At 32.8% G+C, this 23,185-nt stretch overlaps 2 protein-coding genes across 2 annotated transcripts; both read right to left on the bottom strand.

The window, feature by feature from the left end:
• Positions 1-8,039: 8,039 nt before the first annotated feature.
• Positions 8,040-13,245, bottom strand: LOC133700251 (external alternative NAD(P)H-ubiquinone oxidoreductase B2, mitochondrial-like). The gene is made up of 10 exons (XM_062123803.1): positions 12,916-13,245; positions 12,023-12,299; positions 11,627-11,833; positions 11,027-11,277; positions 10,212-10,434; positions 9,960-10,064; positions 9,125-9,397; positions 8,911-9,032; positions 8,495-8,614; positions 8,040-8,397 (listed from the first exon to the last, which is right to left on the bottom strand). The coding sequence occupies exons 1-10, from the start codon at positions 13,002-13,004 to the stop codon at positions 8,310-8,312; spliced, it is 1,755 nt and encodes a 584-aa protein (XP_061979787.1). The 5' UTR covers positions 13,005-13,245; the 3' UTR covers positions 8,040-8,309.
• A 4,713-nt stretch (positions 13,246-17,958) lies between these two features.
• Positions 17,959-19,325, bottom strand: LOC133699047 (uncharacterized). Its single transcript, XM_062122177.1, has one exon. It carries the CDS (start codon positions 19,100-19,102, stop codon positions 18,278-18,280), a length of 825 nt encoding a protein of 274 aa, XP_061978161.1. The 5' UTR covers positions 19,103-19,325; the 3' UTR covers positions 17,959-18,277.
• Positions 19,326-23,185: the final 3,860 nt, after the last annotated feature.

Here is a 23,185-nt window from a genome sequence, read left to right as displayed (position 1 = left end):
CTTTTCACATTAAAATAGAAAACCCTATTGAGATAATAAAAAAACAGAGAGAAAGGACCTAACCAGATCTCCAATAACATGGCCTCCCCTTCTCACCGCCATTAATTATTTCCCTGACCTCTCGCTTTTCTTGGAAATCCACATCCCCAATTATCCAGTGCCCAAATTGCCCATGCTCCTCAAAAGAACTACGTGGGTGATATTGTCATTTTAAGCAGAGGATCCCACAAACGGGTCTGTAGTTGGGTTTATTTACCTCGGTGCCACTAGTCTTGTCAGCTCTCACTTTGTAAGAAATCTCTGGTAAAAGAGCTCACTATCTAAATCAGCCTTAAAAGAGAGGAGCAGATGCTGCCATGTGAAAGCTTCAGCTTTTGTCAGCGTGGAAGCAGGGAAGACGCTACCTTGAATACGGTGACCATTTTTGCATGCTAAGGGCCAGGTATTTTTGTAATATTGAAGAACATGATGGGGCTTGAAGTTATTTTGGTTTTGCATGGACAGATTTGACCCTGTCTCTTGGATCCATGATTGGGCCAATGTGAAGAAGAAAAGGTAGCGTGTTTTATCCAGTAAATAATTGCGGCACGATGCATTAGAAAGAAAAGGTTGAATTGTGCTGTGTGCTGGTGTGTTTGGTACCGCGGGCTAAATTATATTTTTTAAAAACATATTTTTATATTTTTATTTTTAATACCAACATATTAAAATTAATAAAAACACTAAAAACTTAATTTAATATATTTTAAAATAAAACATATTTTTTAAAACACAATAATAAAATAAAAATTACCACACTCTCATCTACCTTGCAAAAGTCGCAGTTATTATGTGACAATGATGCCCATGTGCATGTCTCAAATGTCTTAAAACTCCTTGTATTTTTCGTCAATTTTTCTTGTGCTGGCTGCTTTTTTTGGGGGTGATTTGGAGGCTTCAATCTGTAGTTATGGTGTGATCATGGAGATTCTCATCTATAATAAGCAAATTTAGCGCCATGATTAGGGTTAATTATCTTGTATGATGGCATGATGGCCACCATGGCTCAAACTTCAAGCTATGCTGTTAATAATAAATACACTCCTTGCCCTCTAATCTTGTAATCTTAGTATGTGAAAATTAATATAAAATTTCTATCAGACCTTGGGAAAAAAAATAGTAATAGAAGAAAATATGATATTAGTTGAGTAAAGGACAAGTCATCTGCACCCCCCCAAAAAAAAGGAAATAATCATAAAAAGACTTAGGTTTAAAGTTTTAAATCTGAGTGTTGCTGTTAATTTTTTTTAATAAAATGATATATTTACATTCAATTACTTCAGCTCAAATATAATTTAAAATTATAAATATGTGGAGACTCTGTATAATTTCAAATATAATCACTTACATATACATCAGTTTTTTTTAAAATAAAAACTACTGTTTTATACTCAATTCAATCCACTTTTCAAAATATTTTTTCTCTTGGAAAAATATTGAATTCATTTTTGTAGGTTTTTTTTATAGTTTTAATATGTTTATGTAAACAATAAAATAAAATTCATTTATTTTTGACATTAACACATTAAAATAATTTAAAAAATAAAAAAACATTAATTTAAAATAAAAAAAATCAAAATTTAACATTAAACCTCAACTCTGAACCGACCCCGAACCCATGATTAAGCATTGTAGTTTAAGATCAATCTGACACAAAACACTGTCATGTGGAAGATCACGTGATGCCCTCCTCAACCGCACGAGTCCACGTTTTTGGTGGCACAACACGAGCAAAAAAATTAGAGCATCTTCACAGCTAATGTTCTCGAATCTCTATAATTAAAGATAATCTTGGAATAATTAACATCTTAATAATTAATAATTATAATTATAATTAAAGGGGATATTATCTTACTGTTAAGAAATTATTTAAAACCAGCTTCTTCTGCTAGGAAGCAGCTGGCAAGTCAATCTCCCACCCAGTTTAGCTCGAGACACGTGGCCCTCCTGTCTTTGTATTTAGCTTTTCTGTTTTTTTTTTTTTTTTTTTTGGGGGGGGGGGGGGGGGGGGGATTGATTTAAAATTGAATTAACCTTAATCTCTTGCAAACCTTGGAAATAGGAAAGAATATTGTCTATCTTGTGAAATGAGTTTTCGTGGTTGACTTTTTAAAATTTAATAATGTGGCGGTGTAGTGTGTTTTTAATTAAAAATGATATTTTTTATATTTTTATTTAAATTTTTTATGCCAACACATCTAAATAATTATAAATCATTGGAATAACAGTGATATAACATTTGTTTTCAATAAAAATAATTTAAAAAGTAAAAGCAACAACAAATGTAATATCAAACATAAAATTTAATAATTTTTCTGGGTTTGTGTGAGTACTCCATGCTGGCCTGTAACCTCTCGAAAAAATTGAAATCAGTGCGACTTAAATCTGTTCTTGAATATAAAACCAGTCACCTGAAGTTATTATACCTGTAAGAAAGGAATAATTGGAGAGACAAGGTTAACAGCAAACACTATCAATCATGCAAACCACTGGAATGCTATGAAAAAACCAACGTTAATTCTTTGTAAGAAATTATCTCGAAATTACTCTGTAAAATATTTATAATCATGGGATATTTTTTAATAAGTCTCTCAGTATGTATTTTTTTGAATAATTAGTATTTTTAGTATAAGTGTTGCGTATGTATCAATAACATTATAAAATTAAATCTAATAAAATGAAAACGAAATTCAAGAGTTTAAAATCCAATAAAATACTACGCAGGAATAAATTTTGATAATTTACTAATAAAATCCTCTTGATATACATATATACAGGTGTTGGTGTGTGTGTGTGTGTATATGATAATTTTTAAAATTTAATGATATTTTTATTAAATAAGGTATTTTCAGCATAAAATCCATGCTCTTATATATAGTCATGAATTTTTAAATATTAAAATTTAAGTTTAATATTCTCATAATTTTATTTTTTTAACTCGATAAATAAAAAAATATCAAGGCATCAAAATATCTTCAACATCACCAGAATTAACACACTAATAATTTGAATCCAATCATAAAATGGACGTGTCGCATTTATTATTAAATTAATTTTATGCATATTCTCTTACCAACCATCGTCCTTCCAACCCTTCACAAAAAGGAGGCCGTGGGCCATGTAACTAATAGAGGTGAGGCTTCCACGTCATATTTTGAGTAGATTATTAGGGCACAGTTCTTCTAATAAATGCAACAGTGGCGTATCAACTGTGTTCTCATGTGAGGGGAGTTTTGTGGGCCATGATGCCCATTTCCCTGACCAGTGGGCCCCCCATTGAAGGTGGGTATGGTGATGGTGATACAAGAATATTACAAAAGCAGTAGTGAATAGCTTCGGCTAGGCTGTAGAAAACACAAGCTCCAAACCTGTACTTGGCCTTGATCTTCAATTTAAAATGGGCAAGTGCTGAAATAATTATGTTGTTGATCATGCTCCTTGCCAATCTAATTGGTGTTTATCAGCATGAAAGATAATTGATTATTAAACCCGAGTTAAATTAAGTCTCGTGTGTCATGAAATCATTTTAAACCTTACTGGATGTAAAATTTGACTTTTTAATTAAAAAAAACCAATATCGTTTAGCAAATATCTTTATGAGTATTAACTGGATTGAGAGTTAATTTATATTTTTTATTTAATTATTCTGGATTAATTATTTCTATTTAATGCAAAATTCATTCTAGATCAACCTGATAGACTATATTGAGTTTAATGATAAATACCAAGAATATATTCATCGTCATTAGCCACCACCCCTTCATTTCCAGTGCATGTGCATTGCACCACTTGTACTAAATCTAAAAAAGAAGAAGAAGTAATTAGCATGTATTTTAGGTTTAATAATAGTGTCATTAACTTAATTGCCTTTATTAGATGACTTTGTGTACCCATGAACATTCTACTAATATTCTCTCATAAAGAGAATCATAACTCATGGCCACTTTAAGGTTTCCAACAAAAACATATATATATATATATATATATATATGTATATAAAAAAAAAGGACATGAAATGAGGTTGGGCTGACTTGCACAGAATACATTCCAAGGAAAAATAGCTGTCAATTAGGTGCTCATTTATTGGACATGAGATGAAGACCTTGGTATGCGATAAGTGCACGAGATTAATCTTTTCTTTTTCTATTTTTTTTTATGTCCATTATTGCTGGATTGAAAGAGTGTCCCATCCTCTATAGTTGGATAATTGAGCCGTAATTATTTTTATTATTTGAAACAAGTTGAAAAAAAATGTCTCAGTCACGTAAATCTGAGATCTAGATTATTGGCTGACCATGTCAACCCCAAACCAACGGCATTTCAATAATTTTTTAAAATAAAATAAAATAATTTTAATTAAAAATAAAAATAAAAATTCATACAAGTATAACTAGATCAATCGAGTCACAGATTATGCTCGAGGACGGCAGCTGAGATGAAAGGCTAGCCCTGTCTACACAAGTCTTCTCCTCTCTCTCGAGCCAGGGAGAGCCTATGGAGCCCTGAAGACTCAAAAAAGCTAATCCTACCTCTTCTGGTTAAGAACAAGGGCCTCCTCCTCTACTCAGGTTCTAGCAATAGAATAGACCCCCTACCCTTCCTGTCTCCCTGAGATTAAGAACCCCATGTTCTACCGACCATCTCTTTCTTTCAATGTCTCCATCATCGTCCAATCTATGTATCTTGTCTACCACAGCCATACAAGAGAACCTGGTGGGGGTTTTACACGTGGCTGTCTTGCTGCTGTCTAAAGTGGGGCCAATTTGTTAGATAATCTTTGTTCTCTAGACTTCAGAATAATACTTTGGTTTTTTAAGAAATCAAAGTTAAGAAATAAAAATGAAATTTAATTTAAATACACATTTTAGAGTTTCCATGACAAGTTTTCTATTCAAATACAATGTTTTTTATTTCAAAAACTAGAAAGCTAAATTTATACGTTTTAAAAATATATTTTAAAGGTTCCTTCTAGTTTTTTTTCACAGGATTTTCACTGTTTTTTAAATAAAAAAACATAAAATATATATATTCCCCTCTCTTTTATATACAACCACTTTTTAATAATATAAAATATGAAAATAATTTCTTTTTTATATTTTCACATAAAGACTTATTGTTAATTTCTAATTTCTGCTTTAGCATAATAAATTTAAAACTTATTGTGGATTTAACAAAAAGACTTTTTTTCGTTAACAATATATATTTCTATGATAACTTCTAATTGAAGTGAGTTAAAAACAACATTTTATAATCAAATTATCATGAATATAAAATATTAAGATGAACATTATAAATTATATTTTTGATTTTTATGAAAAATAATTATAACTAAGATGTGTTTTTTAAATAAAAAAATATCATTTTCATTCTAAGAAATCAAACACATTTTCTAACCCTTCATTAAAAAAAAAAAAACAGAAAAAATAATTTTTTTAACAATGAACATCCCCGAATTTTTAATTTCCCATGCCCACTAACGATAACGATAATGTAACGAATCAGAAGACTTTGATGGCGTCAGCCACAGTTCTGCCCAATTGCTTCAACTTATTTGCTCTGATTGTCTGTATAAGAAACAAGATGGTCATGCAATTATGTGAGGGACATGTTTTTGGCTTCTTGTTCACAAAGTTGCTCCATCGCTCCTTCATTTTTCTTGGGGCAATATATATATATATATATATATATATATATATATATATATATATATATATATATATATATATATATATATATATATATATATATATATAACGAAAATATGAAAGTTACATGTATGTGCATTATAGCCCAACATTGATGTATGTATAGATTATATTTGATAAAAAAACAAATTAATATATTGTTTGGTTTGAATTTTTAATAACGTTTGACAGTATTAATACTTTATCTATTGTTTATCATTTTTCAAATTAAATAACTATTTATAAAAACTCACTCATTCAACCATATCAAGAAATATATTTTATTTTATTTTATTTATTGAGGGTAAAATATTATTTTTATTTTAGTCTATATATAATTTTTTTATATTTAGATTAATATAACCTTTTAGAGAATAATGTGATTATGCAATAACAATAAAACCATTACCTCTCTATTTTTTTTTAAATTTTTGTATCTCTTCTTATTTAATTTGAATTGTTTAACAAACTTGTCATTCTATAATAAGGGGTCTCTTGAGAGTTGAGACGATGATTAAAATAATATATTTTATTTTTTAAAAAAATTTATTTTTAATATTAATAATAAAATAATAAATGTAAAAAAAATAAAAAAACAATGGTTTAATCGCTGCATCAACGATTAAAAAATGTGTTTGATATTGTGATGCATGATAATTTTAAAAGTGTTTTTTTTTAAAAAAATACATCAAAATTATTTTATTTTTAACATCACATGTCAAAACCTTAATTTATTTTTAAAATCATCAATTGAATATTTTTTAAAATTATTTAAAAACAAAAAATACAGCACTCTTGAACCATCACCGAATTGTCATCCCTGTATTGAACAAAAGCTCCTGACAAAATAGTTTTTTTCACCACCTTCCTCCCTGAACTGTCACGAAAAAAAACATGAACCTAAATAACTATTACATAGAGCAGGGCATTAATTATGGCTTCCACTAGTTTCTTTTGAAACAGGAATTTGAGTACACTGCCTGGATAAGAACTGAAACCTAAAACGATCTGCTCGAGGTCGAGGATCTCCACTCAACGAGAGATGACTAGTGACAGTTCATGTCCGAATTGCCAATTTCTTGGACAAGAGAGAAAAAATAAAAGCATTCGTTCAAAGCTGTGGTGCAGAGGCTTCCATGCCGACGTATCAGTGGTTACAAAGTATAGTCATTGTCAAATTCAAACTCGCTGCCAAAACACTCTCGAACTGTCCAGGTTCGAATTTATTGTTGACCATGCTATGAATCCACCTGTTTTTCTCAAATCTATTCTTGCTTTCTGAGAAAAATTTAAAAATTTAATCTATATACAAGAAAAAAAGGAAAATTATTTTTTCTTTAATTTTTCAAAATTTAGGGTTTTCTAGATTCACAATGAGAGAAATCCAATCATCTGAAAAGATATGATTATGGACGATGAGCCCAAATCCATGATCCCAAGGCCGCTGTAGCACCGCACCCCTGTTGGAGCCCACCAGAATTCTGCTTTGATCTGTGGTGGCCGCCAAGATTTTAATATTTTAATATTTTATTAATGGAAAATGGTATTTTAATTTACACCTACGACATTAAAAAAAACAAATCACCAAATCAACGCAAATTGAGAGGATAAAATATGCAAGAATCTCAAGAGCAATTTAGACTTGTGCTTATTTGGTGATTTTCAGAGGAATTTAATGGGTGAAGATATAATTAACTCTTATTAATTTCTAAACATTATTCGGATTAGGGATTAATTTTTTTTTTATAATCACGTATTTTGTAAACCCTAAAACTTTAGTTGAGGTTGCTTTATATAATTCTCAGGCCCATCAAGCTCTGCATTGTGAAATTCAAAGTATGCAAAACCCAGCTGACTGGATGGAAGTAGCTCTCTTTTGGTAAAACTAAATCAATTTGACCATGATGGTCAGTCATGGCTGACCTACTTTGTTACCGATTTTTGATTTTTCCTAGTAAAATGCGCATACCCTTGTTTTGATTTTTTTAAAAAAAAATTAGAGTCGGCCTCCGATCCTTAACCCAGACCTTCCTCGGATTCTTTCCCGAGTAACAGGAAGCACAAAAACTTAACTGAAAAGGTCATTTCGATTCCCAGCCTCAACTTTCCGTCACCCAATCCTCACTACAAGGCTGGATAGAGATTGGAAAAACTTGGTTAGAATACCTGATAAATGAATTTACGAGCTTGGAAAAACAAATGGCAAGCAGTAACTATAACAAAACAACAACTATATTAGAAGAAAGAATTTGGGCAAGCCATAAAGATTGGTATAGCACCAAAAAATAAAAAAAAAAGACGAAGAAAACATCTCAATTTCTAAGTAATTTTGGCCACAAAACCTGGCACTCGCTAATGCCAAAACTGTGTACCACCAAGGGTAATGTCGAGATCTTCAGACGCAAATTATACAATTTACCTCTCCAGATTTGATAAATTGTAAGCGGTATGGGCTTTGTTTATTCAACAGTTTGGTTAATGAAAGATGATCTGAAAGCAAAAAAATTTATGACTGCCAAAGTGGTGCTAACAAGGTATGCAATATAATTCTGTCAAATGGGAACCTTGCGACCTGCTGATAGCTGCTCAAATGCGACTGGAATCTCTTCCAAAGACGAAACGCCTTGTCCAGTCTGTTATCACCAACGCCCTAGTGCGCCAACTGACTAGCTTGCTGATAGAGACATAGACCAAAACCATGTAAGTATACACGTGTATCTACTCAATTTGATATCTCTATGTGATTATGGAGCCAAGGAGAGAGACGATACCTTGCATAAACAGAATACCAAAGCCACTGAGAGCTGTGGCCAATTGAAACCCAATCACCAGGAAGCTGTGCTGCTGTTTGTTCTCCTCCCAATGGAGCAAATTGCCCTAAGTGCTTGTATCTGAAACAATATACGCCATAAAGCAAATGACTGAGATCCTAACTGCTTGCAAGTCTCAAAGTAGACATTCATATACTAATCTGGCATTCAAGAAGTGGCCTGTAACTTGAATTCATAGATGGCCAAGCTAGACAGCTAGCTTTGCAATAGACATGCTGGGAGGAAACTATGTGTTTTGCTTGGGAACAGATGCATCATGCATGGAGGAATGCTAAGCACCAGTACAGAGATAGTGGGAGAAATCGCTGCTATGATATAATCTTGCTATATCAAATTTATACTAGATTAAGATGTACCTAAAGGGACGGAATCGATGGCGACCTTCTTCCCTGAACCTGATAGGACCTTCAGGATTTTTTTCAGCCTCTTCCATGCGATTGAAGCAATTAGCAAGATAAGTGCCTTGCTGAGCTGCAACCTGAAGCCGGTCACATGAAAATAGATAATAAGTAGATATTTCTTAGAGAATCATAATTCATAGACTGGAGAATCACAGAATCAACGCGAGACCTGAGCTGTGGCTGGAAGATTCTTCATCTGGGAATCAACTTCAGAAAGGGCTTTCTTAAACTCTTCAATATTCAGTTCAATTGCTTCTTTTGCAACATCTCCTTTAGCCATCTTCAAGAGATCAGCAATGTCACGCATTTTCTTGTTCTTCAAATATAGCTCCACTTGAGGATATCTTTCACAAATGTCATCAATGACTTCTTGAAATTCTTTTACTGTTAGGGTTCCAGAATTGTCCTTGTCTGCCTTCTTAAATATTGCTGCAATATCCTCCTACAAGCATGGCAGTATAAGAAAGAGAACATAAATCAACAGATTACGTGATTAAATTCTAAACGTAAATTTGACATCAAATATCATTTTGGTGTGAAGAAATCTCTATCAATCAGCGGTCTTCGTATTTCTGGTGCGTGTCATACATCATCTTGGATTATTAACAGTAGCCATGCCAACAGATATAGACCAGGAAATAAGTAGTTATTTTTCAGCTATGCCTTTGTGAGTTTACGGATATGATTTCAATGTGCAATGTGTTTCGAATGACAAGAAATTCAAGCATATACACCTTAAAAGAAAACATTTTGTTGTTTACTGTAAGAATGAGCAGTTCTGTATGTGTGCCATTAGAAAAGTTAGATACTTAATGCCTGAGAGAGTCTAACAGAGAGGTAGAAACTTCCTTTTTAGTCTCATTAAGCAGGAATAATGTCAAGGAAGAATGACGAGTGCATTAGATGGATAATAATTGATAGAAGAACAATAAATGTAACACAGACGTAACAAAACAGGGGATGCCATGCACACAAATGTAACAGAAAAGTAATGAGAACAGTACCATGACTTTGCGTTGGTTAATTGTAGCACAATCACCAAGTGCATATATGCTATTGCATCCCTCAACTCGCAGCCATTCATCAGTTGCTAAAGCACGCCTATTAGTCTGTGTTCACAGGAGCAGGTGTGTTTTTCAATTGATACATTGAATTAACAGTGTTCACTTTGGACGAAATATAACTAAAGGATCATGGAAAATACATTGAAGACTCTGAAACAAAAATAAATCAGTTTTTATAAGCCAGTAACATACCTGACCAATTTGCTGCATAAAACTCCTTATGACAGGATGAGTTCCAATTCCAGTTGACCAGACGACCATTCCATATGGTATGGCAGTAATTTCACCACCATTACCCCTTACTTTGGTAGAGATTTCTTTATCAGATACTTTCACAACCATCGACCCTAGCTTCACATCGATGCCATCTCTATGGAACTTCTTTTCTGCAAAATCTGTGATTCTTTTGTCAAACCTGCATGCAAGACCCCCAAAAGCATGAGTTCATATATTGGAACTCTTCCAAGTATATGTATGTAGTGATCAATGTAGTTGCACACAGACTATAATTGATCTGTGTAGTTGTATCAAGTGTAGCATCTCAGGGAGTCCATGGAATTTATACAGATTGACACCCAACATCAAATTTCAAACTTTATTGCCAATGAAATCTTTCCTCACCAAGTCATGATCTATTACGAGCCAATCCAGACTTCATGAAACAGGAAAAATAAAGCCAAGGGACCAAAGACAAAACAAAAGAAAGCTCCACGAGCATATATTTTATACGAGCATACGTTCTATCATATAAATGAGTCCCCGAGGTTTTCACTGCAATTGCTATTTCCCGAACCCAGTTCTTTTTTTTTCCCCGATCCAATCTCAAGTCTGGCTTAAATTGCTAATGTAATAATTCTGAACTATATGCAAATCCAAAAGGATCAAAGTGAACTGCAGCACATCTTAATTAGATTTAAGAAAATAGTAGCATTCATTGTATCTTATGTTAATAACAGAAACAAGACTAATGAGGCATCAATTACCATGAGCAAGAGATTGGTACTTACATGTTCAAAATATGATCTGCTGCTTCAAGAATTGTTATTTGTACGAAATCTTTGGCTGCAGGATATAGTTTGACTAAATCATCATTGACAAAATCATGAAGCTCAGCAGCAAACTCCACTCCCGTTGGTCCTCCACCAACAACTACAAAATGAAGAATTCTCTTCCTCTCTTCATCACTTAGAGTCGGCAAACTTGCCCTCTCAAACGAATCAATAACAGAACGACGGATCCGCTGAGCATCTTCAACTTCCTACAGAAGAAATTCATTTCCTTGTACATATTAGCTGTGCATGAGCGAAGTGATTCAATTCTTAATTTCCTATCACCCAAATCCAACACAAGAGCAGCATTACTTTCCCTTAAGAATTTTTTTGGCCATCCTGCTATGTGTGTATTGAGGAAAATGAATGAAAATTGAAAATGACAAGGAAGTGATTCAATTCCTAATTTCCTGTCACCCAAATCCGACACCAGAGCAGCATTACTTTACCATAAGAATTTTTTTGGTCATTCTGCTATATAAGATGTGTGCGCAAGGGGGAATTAATGAATATTGAAAATGACAAGGGTAACATATCAGTAAGTTCCAAGGAAGTTACCTTCAGGAAATTGCAATGCTCTACTACACCGGGTGTGTTGAATGTGTTCGGACGGGCTCCCATGGCTATTACGAGGTAGTCGTAATCCACAGCAAATTCTTCTTTCCCATTCATACTGGAGTCCGGATTAGGTCGACAATAAACTTTCTTATTTTCTGCATCAATCTTGAAACATTCAGCTTCACAGTAACTAACGCTAACACTTTTCTGCAAGAAGAAGCAACAAGGGCTGGTTACTACATTAGCCTCTATCTGAATTCTATTCTAAAGTCAAGGTCCATGCACAATCACCTACATAAATCCAGTCCACCCTAGGATCCACACATGGTGAACAGACAGGATTTACGCACATAGACTGCCGAAAGTCAAGCTCATCAATAATCTTTTTCTCATTACCTTCTTGACAATGCTACGAATTGGTTCGACAATGCTACGAGCCTCCACCGTACCACACGTAACACTTGGTAACAAAGGAGTGAATGCAAAGTAGTTCCGAGGTGATATCACCTGAACATCATACGAGGGATTATTCAGTTTCTTCAAGAAACTGGTTCCGGCCCAACCAGTTCCAATCACCACCACCTTCTTTTTCCTGATCTCCGATACAGGTGGTGCAACAGCATGTGCACCATTCGATGAATTTGCATCTGCATATGCTACATAGCCCCCACCACTGCAACCGGAAAAAAAAAACATAGCAATGAGATTTTTTTATTCCAAATAATCATTTGATCTAAAAACTTAAATTAGAATAACGAAATTCAAACTCATAATTATTCATAATTATTTGATCAACCAAACCATGATATCATTTCAAAAAACTATTTTAACACAAAAATTTAATAACTAAGCTATGATACATGATTTATATTATTCTCAAATTATATTTGATCCAAATTGCTTAATAACACACCAAGCAATTTTAAGATATAAATATTTATACTGTTTAATTACCAGTTACAACAGAACGGAACAGAGTGGAGTGGATCTCTGTAATAGCAACAACAGGCTTCAAAAATTTAAAATATCTAATTCTAGAAACACCCTTGGAAACAACAAAAAACACATTTAACCGCAACAAAAAGGTGATCAAATGCTAATCACAAAATTACTAAACCACTAATCACCTACTTAACACAAACAACCATAAAAGCAGCTTCATTTAGATTATTTCATTAAAAAAATAAAAAAAAATCCGAAAATTGAAAGAAAAGTAACGGTAAAACTTAATTAAGAGAAATGAAGCCAAAAAAAAGGAGAAGAGAAAGAAACAGAGGAGGGAATATTACCTGACGGTGCAAACGACAATGAGTTTAGCGAGTGAAGGATAGTCATCGAAAGCTCTAGAAGCTCTCTTAAATAAACTCAAGCCGTTCATTTTCACTCACTTTAGATTCTCTTCAGAAATTTTCTCAAAAAACAAACAGTCCTTAGGCGCCTCCTTCTGGTTATACGTGAACAGAGAGAGTTTTTTTTTGAAAAAACAGAGAGGAAAAAATGAGAATTTAGAGAGAGAGAGAAAGTGAGACGTGTAGTGTTTTGATTGTTTGGAAAGGAGGAAATGTAAAGAGCCCGAAAAGGTGGGAGAGGAGAGGGAGGCGTGGTTGTTGGCGTTGTGCGTGAGCTGTTGTCGAGACTTTTTTTATGGTTGACTCGACCGGCTTGAAGGAAAAGGCGGCACGTGATTTGCGGTGGCGTATCTGCCAAGAAAATAAAAGGAACAGATAAAAATACTTGGAATTTGTTGTTTTCAGCTTGAATAGACACGTGGCAGTTTGGCCGAGCGGGTAGGGTTTTTTTTTATTTTTTTATTACGGTAATTTTTTTAAAATAATTTTTAAATGTGTGTTTGTATTGGAAAAATATAATTTTCTATATATTTTTTAAATAATTTTAATGTATCAAACCACCTCATCTAAAAATGAAAACTCATCACTAAATAAGAAAATTCGAAGTATATAGAAAAACAAAAGGCCAAAATTCATTACTAAATAAAAAAAACATATTTTAGATCTACTTCGAGCGTTTTACTTATTTTGACTAGTCACCGTCACTGGGACATAATATTTTTTTTATATATAAAATTTAAGTACAATCTGGGAAGCTATTATTATTTTTACGCGTTCAATATTTCACGGTGTCCAATTATAATAAATTTGTATTTTTCAGAGCTTCCAGAACCTCTGACTTACGAATGAGAACAGCGAGGTCCAGCAGGAAGGTTCCTGAAGAAATGAGTTAAAAATGTCTGTTGAGTTGCTTAGAAAAGCCACAGGACGTCACAACTCACATGGCTGCCAATACTATTGGAGTGTTCAAATCTCACGCACATTCTTGCCGTTTGTACGAATGTTCCTCGTTGAAATGACTAGTCGTTGGCCATGATGTTCTTAGAATAATCGGTGCTGTTTTTTTTTTTTTTTAAAAAAAATAAAATAAAAATCGAGACTCTAGATTCTGAACAGCCTGGATGAGCATGATTTAGGCATTTCACGCTTTACTCTCTAACATCAACAACAATTACAGGAGGAGTGTTGCATGAGCAAACACATGCTGACTTCACATGCCAAAAACATATTTATAGTTTTATGTTTGTGATTTTTTTATTAAGTTTCATGTCCATTTGTCAAAATAAAGTTTTTATCGTAGCACCCTTTGTAATTTGTTAGCATTTTTATACAATAATTTGTCAAAATATCATGTTAGTTGATACAATTATTTTTATAATAACCGTTTTAAATGTAAATATTGATTTTATCGGTAACATCGTCCGTGAAACTTACATGTCACTGTATTGTTTGATTTTTTTAATTCGTTTTTTCATTGTGATTTTCTCAGTATATATCATGAGAAAATTCCTGAGTGTGTTTTCCGACAGATTTAACGACGAAAAAATTCAATTGAAAAATATCACCGCATGGAAAATTTTTGTTGATATTTTTATTTGAATTTGTCAATTTTCTAATAGTATACATGAAAGATATTTATTGACTTGAATTTAAGAAAATATTATGCGAGAAGAAATTAGGTAAGATTTAAAAGAAAGCTACACTTTGTACCTGCTGCAAAATAAATAACCGATAATTCCCTCTCTCAGTTTGATTTTATCCTCTGTTTCCTTTCTTGTGTTGGGTTCAATGGCTAAGCTCCTACCAACCTTCCATCACAACATACAGCCTACTAATGGTTTCGGCTCGTCACTAAAGGTCCATTGCTGAGCTCTACGAACACTTGCTAATAAAGAAAAGATGGGTTCGAAGATGTGATTTCTTGTTGGTTTGGGCCTACTGCCCACTCAATTACTCGATCTTGAAAGGTGGACGCATGAAGTTTTCTGTTTCCCTTGCCACATCAAGAACAATTAAAAAAATAAAAAGAGAAAACGCCTTCACTTACATTATTGGATTTGGATGAATTACAGGAACTGGATGAAAACGTAATGAAGACTATCAATCACCTTAGGTTGGGGGTTATGATCTGAAAACTACCCTGCAAAAAACTCGGGTTATTGCATTATCAAGTTAACTTGTATTGATTTTTTTTTATTAAAAAAACAGATATTTTTATAAAAAATATCTTGTGTTTGGTATTGCGGTAACTGTTGTAGTTATGGTTTGAAAAAAAATTATTTTATAAAAAATATTTTTAGTTGAGGTTGGTTTGAAAAAATAGGTGTTTGGTTAAAACTGTGGTTGGAATTGAGGTTAGAGAAAAAGTAGTTTAATGTGTTTGGTTAAAAATACTTTTGAAATTGAGGTTATAAAATAATTTTAATATATATATATATATATATATATATATATATATATATATATATATATATATTAATATTGATGGTTTTAAATTTAAATATTGTAGAATTAATTATTCCTATTACATCATGAAATAAATAATACTTTATATAAAATATTTTTTATTATTCCATTAAACAATTTATAATTCCATTACGTACAAAATTCATCCGATAAGAACTACAGTTTTCATAATTTTTTAAGCGTGTAATAAAATTAGATAAAATATTATCAGGTATAAAATTGATATTATAGTGCGAGAGTTAATTCATTCTATATTAGTTTTTCGAGGAAAAAAATATTGTTCACATTATAGTGCGAGTGAATTTAATTTACTCCAAACTAGTTTTTTTTATAAAAAAAAATGTTAAAAAAATTAACACACAAAAAAAAATATTCATGTGAACAGTGCAAGTGAATTTCACTATTCATTGTTTTTTAAGTGAACAGTGTATCAATATACATTGTTCATGCTAATTGCACTGTTCAGTGAACAGTGCAATTAACATGCACAGTGCGTGAAAAGCAAGAATTCCTTGCTTTTCATTACCCGCGTTTCGAACGCAAAAATCATGTGGGATCCATGAATAGTAAATCTTTTTTTTTCATTACCAAACAGCTGCAAACTGTGTTTTAATTAAAACGCAGCAGCTGCAGCCGCGTAAACAAACAGCCTCACTTTAGGTTGGGGGTTATGATCTGAAAGCAACCCTGCAAAAACTTGAGTTATCGGATCATCAGGTTAACCTGTATTGATTTTTTATTTATTAAAAAGCAGATTTTTTTATAAAAAATATCTTTGATGTTGATCTAACTGACTTTGATTATATAAACCAAGTCATTAAAAATTCAATTGGGTCAATTAGATAAATATCTTATCCAATTCAACTAAAAATCCAATCTAAATTAGACGTTGAGTTCTAGATTATTCAAGTTTTTCAAGTTAATTTACCAAACAGACAAATATTAATAACTATTAGTACCTGGATACTGAGTACTAGCTAGTGACTAAACTCCCCTTTCATCCAGCTGAAGAAAAACGGAAGCAACATTGTTCAAGTTTAGAATAGCACAGCGGTCAAATATCTGGCAAAATAACACAACCTCGAACTTTTTATTAGACTTGAAGAAAAAAAATCATGAAGATCAGTATAAAAAAAGTGTCTACTAACATTATAAGAAATATCATAATCTTATTTAAAATTATAGTTAATTATCTAATTACAATTAAGTTAATGTTTTATTTGAATTAAATATTGAAGTGATCACTTATAAAATGATTTCAATTTAGTGCATAAACCTTTTGAAGGGCCTAATTAGTAATTGTTTAGGAGCATAATTGAATAACTTATACAATTATAAGTACAAAAAAACAATTTTATAAACTTCTGGATTCCAAATATTTTTTACCACCGTGCTATCTCGAAAACGAAAGGCCAGTGCCCGCACACAGAGACCACAGACATCGCAAATCAAAGCCATATCAGGTGAGAAAGATATTAGTTAAATCTGAAGGATCTTCCAAAAAAGAAGTCCCTTTCACCATTATTGATCAAGTCATTGTTAACAGTGGATCCAGAAGGGGAGAACTGTTTGAGATGGCCTCTAGGTCAAGCTACTAAGGGCTACCGTCTAATCTATCTTATAAGCTGAAAAGACTCGAGCTTCCATTATTCTCTACTCCCACAATTTCGTCTGGTTCTGTTCTGATTGGGAGGGAGGAAGGTCAAACAGTATTTCTGAATTTTTTTTTCGAGCAAAAAAACACGTAATTTGTATCACACTGCTGATATTGGCAGGTTATCCACTGCTGATCGATTCTGGAGTGTAGCAGAACTGAACTCACACAGGTCTTTGCATTATCTGACACAGTTCATCGTCGGAATTTGGCATGAATCTAATCCATTTCAGCAATGGAACAGTCTCATAGAGCGATTCTTTTCCTCGAGGAAGATATAGGGATGCTGTGATTCATAAATTGTTGCTTTTGGAAGTTCTTTCAAGGGTTGGTTCGTGTCAAAATGATCCAAGACAGGCCTAATTCAATAGTGTTTTAGCAGGAAAAACATTGTGCACTGTCTCCAGAGTACTTTTACATCAAATTATGGTACTGAAACCTATTTCAATGCTTAAACAATGCCGAGACAACTTGAATTCAAGTCCCTAATTTTTTCACATCATGCACGCAAGTTTTTTCCATTTTTGGGGATTTTTTTTCCTACTTTTTCCATTTTTGGTTATATATTGAAAAAAATAATCAATGAAATTTACTTTCTAATTAGAAAAAAAACCCGTGTTTTAAAGCGAGGAAAGTATTTTCTAATTTTAAAAAAACGCAACACATTTTCCATGAATGACTCAATATAAACAATATATAATAATAATAATAATAATAAATGAATACATATAGATAGATTTAGAAAATAACTTGTAAGAATATATATCAATAAATCACCTCATCTCTCTATCACTCCCATGTTCATGCATTATTCAACTTTGGGTGGCACACCATCCCCTCCCTTTATCAAAGTGCTCTTTCCATACCAAAAATCTTTCCCTTTCCATTCCAACAATAAATAATGACCCTTTTTCCATATCTTTCTAAGGCAAATCCATATAGGGTAGTGTATAATAATCATCTCTCATCTCATGTAAACTTAATTAAATCCTTGGATTTAGTGATTAACTGTACTTTATCATCGTATAATACAACGTTAATTCACCAACAAACATTCAAAAACCCAAAAAAAAAAGAGACTCAAAACCCTCAAGAAACTGCCTCTCATTATCAGCTTTAATTAATCAAAATTAACTGGACCTAACCCTCTAGAGCTTAAACCCTTTTTTAAGCACTAATTAATCACACTTCACCGGGAAACAGCTTGGCGTTTTTGGCCGGAGATATATCAATCTCTATCAAGTTATCCTCTTCAACGTGAAAGTCCAAACCCGGATCCAAACCCAAACCCATATCCTTCTTGGTATCACTGTGATCAAGTGCTATCTCTATCAATTGCCCTTCTCTATCCTCCTCTTCCCATTTAAAGCAACACCTCTCCGGCATGTCCCACTCTCCGGCAACTGAAAACACACCTTCAGAATCCGAATCCGAATCCGAATCCGTTTCCGGGTAATACATAGCCAAAGACGGATATCTTTCCAAACCACCAAACCGAGTCGGATCCTGAACCGCGTCCTTCTCATTCGGATTCTCCTCCTCTTCTCCTTCATACCCCTCGTATATAACCTCCAATGGAGCTCTGACATCCCATTCAACTGACGACCCCTTAAGTTCCAGGTTCGGATCCGGGTCAAAACGACCCTTTTCAGCACATTGGGTAGCACCCCATTTGTCTGCAAGAGTCAAAGAGCAAGAATTTGAAGCTCTACCGAAATGGATGTCTTTGTTTTGCTTGATTTCAATGGTTTCATCGCCTTCAGTGACTGAAAGTTGGAGTCTTTGAATTGCACCAAGGCGTAAAAGCAAGAGCAAGAGAGTTAAAGTAATGATCAGTATTGAAGAGATTGAGTGTTTATGCGCTTGAGGGAAGTATATGAGAATTAGCGTGTAGAGAGTGATGATGCAGGAGAATAGAGGATTATGAGAAAGATTAATGGAAGTCATGATTTCAATGATGAGAAAAGAGATGGAATTAGAATTCAGTTCCCATGAAAGATTTTCCATTTTCTTCCATAAAAAAAGAAATAAAAGGAGAGAAATTGGTTTAGAGAGGTCTAGGAGTTGAGATTTTGGACTCCCATTTGACAGTCAATGGATTTAACAAGACATGCGAGAGAAGGAGAGAAACAGCAGTGGGGTTTAAAGGAGATTGCTCTGTACTGGGGTTTATATGCTTTTGTGTGTGTGTATCTGAGAGAGCGAGAGAGAGGTAAAGTGTGCGTAAGAGAGAGGCATGGAATATATTAAAAGGGTTCCATGGTGTATTTGGTCACTCCACTATAAATGTTGTTGATTTTGATCCCTTTAAATTTATTGTCCAAATCTCATCCTCTTATTCTCTATTTCATAAACATTTGATCCTTCTATCAATAATGAAGCGAAATTAGACTATTAAGTATGAAGGAAAGATTGTACAATGAAGGAAAGATTCTATACCGATCTTGCCCAATTAATTAAAAATATTATATGTAAGATACTGATAGATATGTTTTTTTTAAAAAAAAATAAAAATGCATTTTTATTTATTTTAACAAATACATCTGTGTTCTTCTACAAACATGTTTTTTTTTCGTGTTTAGAGAGGCAAGATTAGCGTAGAAAAACCTAAAATAGAGAGTGTTAGGATTGTAATAATAAGAGGAATAAAACTAAGGGAGTAATCTAAGATGAAATTAAGAGTAGAGGGATTATATACACCTTTAATCAATATCAAAGGGAGGGCTGTTAGGTCTGTCTCACTGTTCAAGCACCAAGATGGGCTTCAATGGAGCATCTAACCAGATATGGCTTCACAGTATCCACAAAATCCACCGTCAGCTCCTTCGATTGTTGCATTTATGGATTGAATTACTACTTCTGATTGATTTTTGTGCCGAGGTTTTCTAAGCACATATATAGTTGTAAGATATTTCATGTGTTCCTTCCATTTCTCAATTCAAGTTCCAAGGCAATTCATTCATTAGAAATTTTTTAGAGGAGAAAGAATTAAGCTGGAAAGTAATTACCTTTTTTGGGGCGGGTGGGCATTGCATTATTTTGGTGGGCACAATTATCTTTGAGAGAATTATTTCTTCCTTTTTCTTGCATCCACTTTAAGTCGAACAAAATCCTTACCAGCTTTGGCCATTCTTTTCTTTCTTTCTTTCTTTCTTTCTTTCATGGCCTTTGTAGGTACCCATCTCCTTTTCTAGGAGACGGCATTTGTCTTGAATTGTTGGTAAATTTTCTTTTCCTTTTCCCTCTCTAGACAGTTCATCGATCGTGGACTTGTCAAGTTTGGACAATATCTTGCTATATCCCTCAATGAAATTGTGGCTATGGTTTTCGACCGAATAGTCCAAGAGAACTAGTCAATTTCTTCGGAAGTGAAGCAATTCTTTAGTTTTGGCCTTGCAAGTGGCTTCGGAAGTGCATCTCTTGGAATCAATACGGCTAAAGCTCAGAATTAAGTTAAATAATTAAGTAATAAACGTAGAAAATAGTTTTCTTTTAACTTAGAGTTCAATGCAGAGCCCAAGAGGATGACCTTATCTCTTAAAAAGAAATTAAGGAAATATATATATGTTCAATACTACCGTACGTAGAAGCACTCACTATGATATATTTTATATGATTTAGAAGAAAAGATATAACATATTTATAAGAATGGAAATACATCCATTTTAATACATGATTGTCAATATTTTAACTATGAAACTCAATTTAAATGGATGGAGTCTAAAGAGATCGGTATTCTTGAGATAATAGAAATATTTTCCTGGGTTGGGTGTAAACTTTTTTCAGCCATCATAGTTCAAGTCTCAAGCTAATTAATTGTGAAATTAAAAACCTCAGAGAATAATTTATCCTTAATCAAATAATGTACTAAATCTCCATATGTAAAAGTTGATTTGAAAATATTATAACTTAACCATCATAAATAATAATAATAATAATAATAATAATAATAATAATAATAATAACCCTGAGGGGTAATTCAAACAATCAAATTTTGAATTTAAATCTCAATTATCATAAATTCAAGTTCATTTAGAACCACTAAACATCCATAAAAATAAACATAAACGGTAGTACATTAAAAAACATGAATTAATTATAAAAGGATCGACAGACATGGAAGTGTCATAGCAACGCATTTTTTTTTGATTATCGTGGGGTGTCCGGGTCAGCTTGCGCGCACCACGACTATTCCCCACGGCCCACTGAGCATCCTGCAAGCCCAGTGAGCAGGTAAGGCACCGCGGGGGTGACAGACATGCACATAGAGGATCGAACTCGGGACGAGGGCGGAACAAGTCACACAGTTGACCACTGAACCAGACCCTCAAGTGCAAAATCCGATTAAAATCCTATTTTTGCTTAGCATGCACGTGGTGATCTCCGTTAAAGCTAAGGTTTCCTCCATTAACAGAAGCATTTTATTGGTCATTGAAAACCTACTCCAAGAAAGAATTAAGGAAAAAAAAATAATTTAGATTATGCATGCCTCCATTGATGGGTCTATCCACAAAGGAATAGAATTCCCTCTCTCAAGATTAGAGATTGGGTAGTTTTTGTTTTTTAAAATCAACCATATAAAAAATCAAATTAATATATTTTTAGTGATTTTGATATGTTTATATAAATTTTTTTAAAAAATATATTTTTAATTAATATATTTTCAAGCAAAAATTATTTTTGAAAAGCACTTCTTATCACAATACTAAACATTCTCTCCCTCTCTCTCTCTACCATTACATATATAGGTAGTTTTTGGTCCACCACTATAAAACCCTAACTTGGCTTCTAAGAAAATGCAAAGAAGTGAATGGACATTAAAGAAACATTGAATTTTATTGCAGAGACGTCCCCTGTGGACTTTTGCATGCCTATTTATTGGTTATGGTAGAGTTTTGATATTTCAAAAGAAAAGGCCGTTCTTTTAGGTGTTAGATCTCACTCCCACAAAAACTTTTTCCTTTGTTCTTAGAATTATAATTTCCTTGATCAAAATAATTTACAATTATTAGGGTTTTTTTTATAACATGAATCTACAAATATTTGTTAAGTGGTCACAAGGCTTTTGCCAATCATTATGAATCATGCTTTATATATATATAGTATTTTTACTATAGGAAGATCGATAACATGTGGAGTTATGAAAAATAAATTAAGTTTGTGATCAATTGAATTTATTTTTCATATTTCTCCAAACAATTTTTTTACTATTTCATACAATGTGATTTTTGCCGAGTAGAGTAGAATTATTAGTTTATTACACTCAATTACCTCCGAAACCTGCTTTTGTCAAAACAGGTTGAATCCTCTTTGTGTCATCACAAATATTCTTGAATTGATGATTATTTTCCAAAAACACACGAAGCTATATTTTGTATCACAATTAAAAAAAATTCTATCCGCACATTATTTCTTATAATCTCATTTTGATTAAAGCAAACTAACTCCACTTCTATCTTGAATCAAATCAGAGAATTTCTAAACTAATAAGGAATCGAGCATATTTATGAGCTGCTTGTTGTCGGAAACCATGCCAAAAAGCTGTGCAGATTTTTCATTTTAAAAATGCGTTTCTTTACGAGGTGCTAAGCTATCTTGATAGTTTCTATTTTCAATTTTTTTTTAAATTTTTTTTTATAATATTAAAGTGTTAATGTCATAGGTCTGTTTGATATTATAATAATTTTTTTAAAAATTGCTTTTAATCCGGAAAAAAATACTTCATTAATGTTTTTTAAAATAATTTTTGATAATTTCAATATGGTGATATTAAATATAAAAAATATTATTTTAATATATTTTTAATATATATATATATATATTTATTTATTTATTTATTTATTTTTAAAAAAAGACCGAGTAGCTAGACAGTGGTTATAAGTTGAGGCAGACAAGAAATCTAGGCCGTCAATTCAATGTTGTAACGGGAAAACGTGGCTAGAAGGTTTCTTTCTGTAGTAGATATCTTGGATGATATAATAGCAGAGAGATAGACAAGTGGCTCAGGTAGAGGGGTTTATGGTGGGGTTCAAAGCATGGGTTAGCGACAAGGAATCTGCAGCTTTAGAGAGGCTTATCACATGGTCTGGA

The sequence above is a fragment of the Populus nigra genome, chromosome 7, assembly GCF_951802175.1.
Source record: "Populus nigra chromosome 7, ddPopNigr1.1, whole genome shotgun sequence".
Classification (NCBI taxonomy): Eukaryota; Viridiplantae; Streptophyta; class Magnoliopsida; order Malpighiales; family Salicaceae; genus Populus; species Populus nigra.
The sequence above is the reverse complement of the archived record's forward strand: the minus strand, read 5'-3'. Positions and strand labels throughout refer to the sequence as shown.

Excerpts from the sequence above, each read along its gene's own strand:
- LOC133700251 (XM_062123803.1), bottom strand. The coding sequence starts at position 13,004 with ATGAACGGCTTGAGTTTATTTAAGAGAGCTTCTAGAGCTTTCGATGAC. Across the intron at positions 10,435-11,026 it reads GCAGATCATATTTTGAACAT|GTTTGACAAAAGAATCACAG; the intron begins GTAAGTACCAAT and ends TCTTGCATGCAG. Across the intron at positions 8,615-8,910 it reads CATCGATTCCGTCCCTTTAG|ATACAAGCACTTAGGGCAAT; the intron begins GTACATCTTAAT and ends ATATTGTTTCAG.
- LOC133699047 (XM_062122177.1), bottom strand. The coding sequence starts at position 19,102 with ATGGAAAATCTTTCATGGGAACTGAATTCTAATTCCATCTCTTTTCTC.